Raw genomic sequence first — 9,755 nt, 5'->3', positions numbered from 1 at the left:
GTCAAAGCTTCTTTGATATTCTGCATTAGACTAGCTTGAAGGTGCTGTGAAACCTCCATAGCCAGCTGTTTGTAATCTATTGCTGTGCAGTGAAGGGTAGGTAGTAGGCCCAGTCCTACCGGACTTGTTGCTGCTTTCACGTAGTCACGTGTAACGTTGGCCATCTTAGCCAGAGCCGCCTTCCTCTCTGTCAGCTTCTGCTGCGTGCACCTGAATGTCTGGGAGCCAGAGACAAAGCGATCTGTCCACCGCTATCCTCTCTCACAGTGCACGGAATCGCGAGGTGAAGTCTGCAGGGCAAAGAAGAGCAATTGAGCCAGAGCTGTCTCTCACACTGCCTTCTACATTTGGCGCTGGAACCTGAAGTGAGGTCATCTAATACTTTTAAAACATTCTTCAAAACAGAAGAATAAAAAAGAAAAATTGAACAGCAATACACATTACAATACAATTCTTACACCATAAAGAAATATGCAAGATACCATGAACGCATGCACAAAAGAAATGCAAGTCTCTGATAGTGACAAAACAAGAACATAATAGGTTCATTTGTCTGCTTTAAAGTGGTTGAAAGAGGACAACCTCCTAATCACTTATGAGCTCTTTGTTAAAGTTACTTTGACTACTGCTTCTGTATGACTTACGAACAGTCCAATGTCATTTCTTTTCACCAACACATGTCCTAGAATGGCCAAATATTCATAGACTGTACATATGCTAGATATCATCAGATGAATAAATCCATTAGGATGGTCATTCCTTTTGATCGACAATCCTCATTTATTGTTATCATTTGTCACCAATTCCATATAACAAATATACAACCACAAAGCAGACATATTTTGTGTGTCATTTGTTTTGAACATTAATATTTATTGAGCGCGCGTGTACACTGCTTCAGCTTGCAAGTTTGTTGAATGCAAACAACTGAATACTATGCACGGTGCATAGGGGAGCAAAGTATGAAACAGAAAAAAACAATAAGTTCTCTGTTTAACGGAGAATAAAAAAAACAACTTAAAAAATAATAATATGCTTATCTTTTAAAAGCTGGATAATAATATGCTTTTCTTTCTAAAGCTCACAGGGAAACCACTAGACAGACCTTTTTTTAACTAAAACCAACAGCAATTAAGGGTGCCAGTTCAATGGTACACGCACTCTTAAGTACACGCACTCAGGCTGCAGGTAATGCATAATGCGTGAGCAGCAGAATAGGTTGTCACCTTACAGTAGGTGTCCAATGACACTTCAATAGCCACAGTACAGGAAGAGAACATGCTATGAATGATCTGTGATCCTTAAAAGGATTTCTAATCATTTGTCCGAACTATTATGCAGATGGTTCGGACAATCTGAGATGCACCAAGTCCTTCTTATTCTTTAGTAGACCCCAAGAGAAAATAAAGGAGGTGCCAGGTATTCATGAAGAGTAGTCCTAATATAAAGTTTTAAATAAAACAGAAAATTTATATACACACACATTTGTGCTGTCTTATCAATACAGAATAAGCATGCCACAAACTTTGTCTTCAAATAGATTTATTTATAAAAAAAATGATTTGCATCTTTTTAAGTATTTACATCAACATTGTTTAAATAGATTGTATTTAAAATTATAACAAAATATATTATTGGCTATGACTCTATTCACCATTTTCTATACAGCCATAGAAATACTGTAAATCTACTACAAAGGTAAAATAATACATCCCATCTGTCCCTGATTTGGATGGACTGTCTCTCTTTCAGAGCCAATTACCTCTGTCCTTCTTCCTTCCTCAGTTGTGTTTTTTGGGTAAATATATACATCTCCTTAAAAAAATATAATATTTGCCTATTAAAAGTGTAGTTTTGCACTGAAACTTATTACTTTTACCACTTTCTTCGCTTTATTATTTTTAAAAAGATAATATAAAGGCAAAGTAGTTTTAAAAAAAAGAACATGTCAGTTTATCAAATCATTTTTGTGAATTCATTTTAATTTAAATTTAAAATTAAACCTGCTAATAACACACTTTCTGCTGTAGAGTAACAACATTCACCCAGGGTGCTGTTGTGTAATCCACACAGGGGAGTTGACCAAGGGTGAAAACTTTGAATATATATATATATATATATATATATATATATATATATATAAATTTCTGTGAGGAATAACTCTGTGAGCTGCAATATTATAGAAGCATGTTTTTCTCTTTTGTAGATCCAACGCTAAACTCACCGTAATTAAGACTGCACACTTTTTTTATGTAGTTTTGGCTGTGTGCATATTGAGCTATGAAATAGCAAATAACATCTGGAGATCCATGAAAATAGCACTTACCGATTACCTTTGCTTAGCAGAGCTTTTACTAACTTCAAGTCAGGGCTGACACATTTTGTAGTGTAACACTTAGGAAGAATAATAATAACAAAACCATTAGAATATTTTGACTCCTGCTAGCTAATGAAATCATTTCTTACCATGTCATCATTTAGATTGCATGGTAACTTAGAGGACTCAATACTATTTCAATACATACATAAATAAAAAAAAAATAACATAAAATGTTGTGGCCTTCAGTCTAGTCTATATTTTCAGCAGTTGCACAGCATTGGAGATCTCTAATATCTAGTTTTTATTAATATATTGTTTCTAATGCTATTCCTCTGTGGGTCCTCAAAGTGCCCTTATATTACAATTGGATCAAAAGGCAGGCTTGGGGGATGTTAGGACTATCCTTTTTTTTCCCAATTCAGTATAAATACATAATATGTAACAACAGCGATTGGGCTATTTTATATATATTTATATATATATATATATATATATATATATATATATATATATATATAAAACTACACTGAAACAAAAATGATGTTCCTAATTTTTCTTTTGACCACATTTAAAACAAAAAAAATGTACTTGTAACATTATCTTTGCTTCATTTAGCTTTCAAGAATGTATTTGAAAGAATATTCAATACTAATATACAACCCAAATGATGGATTATTCCTAATACACAGATTCAAATACCATAATGTAATAGAGTAATAGTTTAGGGGTACTAGGGGTATACCCTCTTCCCACTAGTATAGTCATGTGTCATAAGGACACTCACAGTCTAATCCCTACAATTTTTACATCTTTATCCCTATGCTCCAGAACACAGGTCCCTGCTATCTGTCCTCCATACTAGGGGTATACCCCTCTTCCTCTTAGTACAGTTGGGACGGAGTCCACAGACCGGACAGCAGTGGAGATGTTTTCCCTATCACTCTCCCAAACCAACTTTTACCCTGGTCAGCCTGACATTAATAATTACACCTCAGTGACTCTCCTCCACTTTTGTTCTGTTCTTTGTTCCTTGCTTCCCAGATGTCCTCCCTCCACATCTGCCTCTAACTATTGTTACCCTGGTAATACCTGTTCCTGCTTGGAAGAGATTATGATCGGGAAGCCATTTATCTGTAGCATAGGGAGTAGATGCTTTACTCAAACCCTAATAAAGTCAGTCAGAAGTCATGTCTGCATGTCAAAGTCAGTCAAAAATCTAATGTACATTCTCAATTGTAGTTCCAGAAATGTTCAATAAAAGTACTTGCTATATTGTTCTGTCATACTATGTTTTTTTTTTGGATAATGTACTTGAAAGGTCTACTTTAGGTAGATATGGGAAAATATACATACTGTACACGTTGATTTAAAATTGTGTATTATTCTCAGTTTATCCACTAGGTGGTGCTGTGTCTATTTTAATTCATAATGAATACAAATATGTTTTATTGTGTTTAGCAATAAACATATATTTTATCAGTTAACTATATACAACTTTGCATGTTTTATCATGGGCTTACCTATACTTATCTAATATCAAAAAAGCAAAATAAACAACATTAGTCTAAAGAAAAAACAACTGAAACTTACATGTCCCACAAATTATAATTAAAATGTGTTCGGATTGGTGAATAAGGGTCTGAAATGTTCATTCTGCTACTTAGTGGAACCCTGTTAGGACAAAAAAAAGTATTTAAATTAAAACAAAAAATTTCAGTGGCAATAAGGATCACCTCAACACATCACCTACCTGTTTTGCACCTTTGCTCTGTGTAAGACTGGGCAGAAAGCTTATTAAATTATATAAAATCAAAGCTGGTTTGGGTTGTTATTGCATATCACTTTTTCTCAATGCTATTTGTCATGACATTCATAACTGTATCCTCTCTGATCGTGATGAATGCTTCTACTTTGAAAAAGATGTAGGTAACATAAATGTTACTTGAAGCTGTTTGTTGCCTGCCTGTAATTCTAATCCTATGGTTTAAATATTTGACCCAGAACAAGCATGTAGCAAGGTATAGTAAGAATTAATGTGTACCTATCTCAAAATTTTTTTGCACAACACTTTTTTTTGGGCAATTACATTTTCTACTCCCAATCCACAAGAGAGCCAGGCAATTAGCTTTTCTAACTTAGCAAAGTCAGCTTACTGTTGCTTAGAAAAGTTTTTATGTGTCAACGAGAATATTCACTGTGCAGGGCAAAGGTACAAGAACTTTGCAATGCAAACCTCTAAAGATACATATACTGTATATACTCGAATATAAACCGATCCAAATATAACCAAGATACTTAGTTTTACCTGGGAATACAGGAAACTACTTTGACAGTCAGAGTCCAAAATGCTACTGTCACTACTGACATTTAGCAAAGTGGAGTTGCTCCTTTCAGCTGCCAGGAAGGTAAAGAAACTAAGCACAAAACTATAGACTGAGCCAATCCGTGATGTCAGGTGGAGAGGGTCACATGCTCCTCCAAACCCTTTTAGCATCAGTGATAAAAGAAGCAGCAGATCAAAGGAAAAGTGAGCATTATTTGTGTGTCATTTGATCAATGCTATCTTCTATTAAATTGTTTAGGTATGAGCATTGTACATTTCATTAGGTTTCCTTGCTGTTAATCAAAGAACACTATATTGCTTTTAATTTTGCCCCTTACATATATGACCATAGTTACCTCATTTTCAATGTAGCTTATAAAAACACCTTGTGTATATTATTATACAATGCTATCCACTTAAACACTTATAAATGTTATAAATGTTTATAAAACTGGTTCATAGATACTTTTTTTGCGTTCTGAATATTATATTTTATTCATTTTTTCATGAAGAAATAATGAAATATTACAAATAAATCTTTACAGTAAGCAGGTGGAGCTCTGTGCCCTTTTCACATTTACCAGGCTAAACATGGCTGCATTGATGCAAAGCCCATTTTTACAGTTAAATGACTATATATTTGCAGTCAGGTTAGGCCACCTGCACATGGATTTAACCTCCCTGGCGGTATTCCCAAGTGTGGCTCAGGGTGTATTTTCCATGCCAAAAGCTGTACCCCGAGCCACACTCGGGATGGAATTGCCAGGGAGTTTAAAATTCCCACCTGGTTACCACGTTCCAGTGGCGTCCACCAGTGATGTATGTCTGTGTAACCTGGCGATGCCCGGCCCCAGCGTGTGAATGTTGGGGACGCGAGGCCAGGGGGAAGCGGATGCCGGCTGGCCATCTGCTTGCGAGTGTGTGTATGGAGGGTGAGACCATGCGCTTGGGAGGCAGGACCAGGTGAAAAAATTTAAAATACTAAGTATTTTCAAATGTACTGCTTGCACATTAAAAAATACTCAGTATTCATACCAAGGAAGTTAAATGTATAGGAGCAACATTAACCATTTCAAGAAGCTCTTGCTTTCTTGAAGCCTTTAAAACTACCTTTAGCTCCAAGTTGCGATATGAAATCCAAATAGAAAAATAACAATAATGGAAGTGCTGTCTGTTGCATTGATCAAGTTAATACCAAACTTTTTGCAAACTAAATCATTCTTTGAAACTGGTACGGTAGATAGTCTATCTGCACCTGCCCTTGTGTGCATAAGTTGCATCAGCCCAGCTCTTGGCTTCATTCTAAGGATCTTAATTGTAATGAGTCAAATGTATTTATTTAAATTCTCATTTGTTTTTAGTCAGGGGTCGAAAATGCAAGGTGGTGAAACAAGTTAGGTACAAAGATTAAGGCGATGGAGAATTAGTTGGGAGGCAGGGGTATGAGTTTCAAGTTACAGACAAAAAGGTAAGTCTACGCACACGTTAGATTTTTGTTGGTGGAAAGGACCATTCATGATCATTTACTTTCCAACGACAAAAGACTGAAAGTTGCATTAACGAGTGCTGTACATACAGTGCCGTTCTACTCTATAGAGGGGAGGGGGGAGAACGATGCTGTATGCTGTACATACAGTGCCGTTCTACTCTATAGAGGGGAGGGGGGAGAACGAGCGAGCGGCACCCAGCTGCGCTCTCTTCCCTTTATTTGCATTGCGGTCGTTCGTCTATTGTTGTTCGTGGATCCACCAGGACGGATCCATAAATGACGTTGGACGGCCGCTGTACACATGTCAGATTCTCGTCTGAGATGAGCAAGATGAGGCAAGATTCGGACGAGAATCATCTGAAGTGTGTACGTAGCCTTAGTAAGGAACAATGTAATTTGTAAAAAGTGTAAATGCATGAATTCCAGGAATGATCCAAGGATGGAAGGAAGCGAAAGGATAAAAAAAAACAAAGTAAAATAAGGATAAACATCACAATGACGTCAGGCTTCGGCCTTGTTTCAAAATATGAATTAGAAATAAACATACATGGGAGAAAAAGGTGATGGTTTTCATTGCTAATAAAAAGGTTATGTTTGATTTATTTTTTATCCATACAAAAGATTTTACACATACTCTACTGTAAGTGGCCTAAGAATGTAGACTGTACAAAAAAAATATTGCTATGGGAAGGGCATTTAAAGTTACTTAGAACGTGGTGAAAGTTTACTGCTCTCATACCACCATTGTAAAAGAGTTTTAGAGCCAGAAGGCACTGCTGTGTTCTTTTTAAGGTAAACCCTAAATGCACTTCAAATTTAGGGTCATTGGTGTCACCTGTAATAAAGGTTTATATGTAAACTACTAAAATGTAATTGAAATAATGTAAAAATATAACAAATATTAGGATAAAAACTTTTAAAAAATTCAAATAAACACAATTAATATAAAACACAAGGATTAAAACTTACGTTATTCGAATATTCCTTTCTAAAATCTCTTCTCCTGGGTTTTCTTTTGATGGGACAAATCTTGAGGTTACCTTGATACATTTGCATTTGTTATTTACCAAGACATGTTCTGGTTCACCATAGTATTGCCCTGCAAATATATGTATGTACTTTAGGAAAAGAGTGCAGTTTATAGGTGATGATGTTAAATTAAAAATACTTTTCAATTTAAAATGCAGAAGAAACACAGGCTGATATAAAAAGAAACACTGCAATGGAGAAAATATAGGACCATAGAATATTACATAAACCTAATTCAGAAACCAGACATCATTTTAGTTTCTATGCTCAGGGTGTAATGCAAATATTTAATGTACAGGAAGGATGTAGGGTATTAGAATATAGTGTTCATAGGTCACATGAGATCTTATGAAATGGACAGTATTTGAACTTATTCTAAACAGTCTACTTCAGTGAATAAGTTTCACCGTTTCTATTTGAGTAAGCAGTTTATTATGGAAACATCTGACTAGAATTGAGCAGATCTCAACAGTCGTACACTCTTACTCCTGTTGTAATAAGGTTTTTTTGTAATTGCCTGTTTGTGATGCATTGCTGGTAGGAAAACCTTCTGTTTGCTGCTTGATGTGGTTTCCAAAAAATGTACATTGAAAGTTTTACATAAATACATAAGGTTCAATGATAACAAATGTAAAATATACTCAAAATACACAATACACTTACAACACACCATATTATACTAATAACACCCCTAAAATGGGGATAACTTTGCTGTGCAGTATTTTTCTTCCTGTTTAAATAAAAGGTCACTTGAAATAGTAAGATTTCATAATAGTATGACAAAAAATATTATAAATTATTTTAGGTATTTGAACTTAGTTTAATTTGAATATAAAGTGTTCACTATATTGACTTTAGAGTGAATGTAGTCTTTTACATTTATTGGCTGTGCAAGACTATTAGGTAGCTGGGAGATTTTACAAGAGTATATTCACACATATTTGCAGAAAAAGTGTATCATCATGAACATTTGAAAACCATATATATCATTTACACAATATAAGAATTTACTATAGTACGTTGCATTGTCAATACATTATATATAAACACATAGATTAGGTTTGCAATTATATAGTTTGTACTCCAATCACACTAAAAAAGGTTAGAGTGAGTTGTTACTAATACAGCTGCAATCCCTTCTCCAAACACTTAGCATTGGCTAAAATACATTTTGCTAGAAAAATACATTTTTCTTATATACTACTTTTGGGTAAAATAATTTTTTAGTACGTTAAAAGCAAAAGAGAAGTGAAACAAGCTAAATTTATATACATGGGTATATGAATTCAATACCTGTTTTAAACTTATGTATGTGCTTATGAAGTTTGAAGTCATGTAAGCCACAATCAAATACATAGCACATGATTTTTCTCATTTATTTCTATAACACAGTAGTACCTACCAGCATGTGCTAAGATACTGTGTAAAGATCTGGAAGATTCTCCACTAGGGATTGTTTCAGTGAATGATAGGCTTGTTGCTTTAGAGGCGGGAGAAGATACAATCTTCTGGGTGATCAAGCAAACCTGGAATGAATCTGGTCCAGGATTGAAATCATTTGCTAACAAATAGCAAATGACTGTTAGGAAATACATTCCAGCTTTGCTAGATCACCCAGCTTCACTGTTGAAGGTGTATCCTCTTCACCCTTGGAGAGCTTTAATAAATCAGCCCCTTTATGTACATTTAACTAGTCTGCAACTAACTAGATTAAAAACTGTTCTGCTACATGATATGCAATGAAAGCATTGAATAGTACAACAGTGTTCTAAATAATATCTGCATTACAGGTATTATAGGCAGAGGTTCACATTCTTCACATACCTGTTACATATACAGCAAATAGCAACAACAGGGCAGCTGATAATACGTTGCACTTGTCCATCCTTCAGCTTCTTATGATGATATCCAGGTAAGAGTAGACTCCTATAAGAGGGGGGTGGGGGTCATTTCGGAAAATATTTGCTGCTGAAAATAACATCTTGAGTGGTTTCAGTACTGGAAACAGATGTTATTTTCTATCCTCATGCATTTCTGCAGACTTACTGGAGTCAAATATGTTAAAGAGACAGTAATATTTTAACTAACAATATTCTTTTTGCAAAAAACCATAACAATATTGCCAGACTGTGCTGAGGTGGGCTAAAAGTCTTTTTGTCCTTGAGCCAACAGTACACAACCGAAACCTCAAGTTAAAAGCAAGAATGTAGACTGAATGGCTTTGGGAAATAAATAAATTGTTGGGCACATCTCACTATCAAAAAATAAGAAATGACCTGTAAATTTGTGGGAATGGCATACAGATACCTTTTCAGAAGGCTCCACTGTGTAGCACAGTAGTTAAATGAATGGCTTTTGGTTCATTTTAGTCCACGGTCTGATTATACTTTAAATTGACTTGTATAAAAGCCATGGTTTTTAAACCCTAAACTGATGGTGACAGAAATATGTGTAAAACTTCTTGCACAATGTGTTAATTTACTTTATAATATTAGGTCATGTGTGTGTCTTAAAGCAGCTGTTCTGGGAGTTCAGCATGAATGAATAATTTGCATGGCTCCATCCCCGTACTCTAATATGAGTAAAAGAACACA

General features: G+C 35.1%; 1 protein-coding gene across 1 annotated transcript; it reads right to left on the bottom strand.

The window, feature by feature from the left end:
- Positions 1-3,831: 3,831 nt before the first annotated feature.
- Positions 3,832-9,087, bottom strand: JCHAIN (joining chain of multimeric IgA and IgM). Its single transcript, XM_072405490.1, has 3 exons — positions 8,986-9,087; positions 7,102-7,231; positions 3,832-3,991 (listed from the first exon to the last, which is right to left on the bottom strand). Exons 1-3 carry the CDS (start codon positions 9,044-9,046, stop codon positions 3,907-3,909), a joined length of 276 nt encoding a protein of 91 aa, XP_072261591.1. The 5' UTR covers positions 9,047-9,087; the 3' UTR covers positions 3,832-3,906.
- Positions 9,088-9,755: the final 668 nt, after the last annotated feature.

The sequence above is a fragment of the Pyxicephalus adspersus genome, chromosome 3 (genome assembly GCF_032062135.1).
Source record: "Pyxicephalus adspersus chromosome 3, UCB_Pads_2.0, whole genome shotgun sequence".
In the NCBI taxonomy this organism is placed as follows: Eukaryota; Metazoa; Chordata; class Amphibia; order Anura; family Pyxicephalidae; genus Pyxicephalus; species Pyxicephalus adspersus.
Note: the sequence above shows the minus strand (reverse complement) of the source record. Positions and strands in the feature narration are given on the sequence as shown.

Excerpts from the sequence above, each read along its gene's own strand:
- JCHAIN (XM_072405490.1), bottom strand. The coding sequence starts at position 9,046 with ATGGACAAGTGCAACGTATTATCAGCTGCCCTGTTGTTGCTATTTGCT. Across the intron at positions 7,232-8,985 it reads ATTTGCTGTATATGTAACAG|GGCAATACTATGGTGAACCA; the intron begins GTATGTGAAGAA and ends ATATATTTGCAG. Across the intron at positions 3,992-7,101 it reads GAAAGGAATATTCGAATAAC|GGTTCCACTAAGTAGCAGAA; the intron begins GTAAGTTTTAAT and ends TTGTCCTAACAG.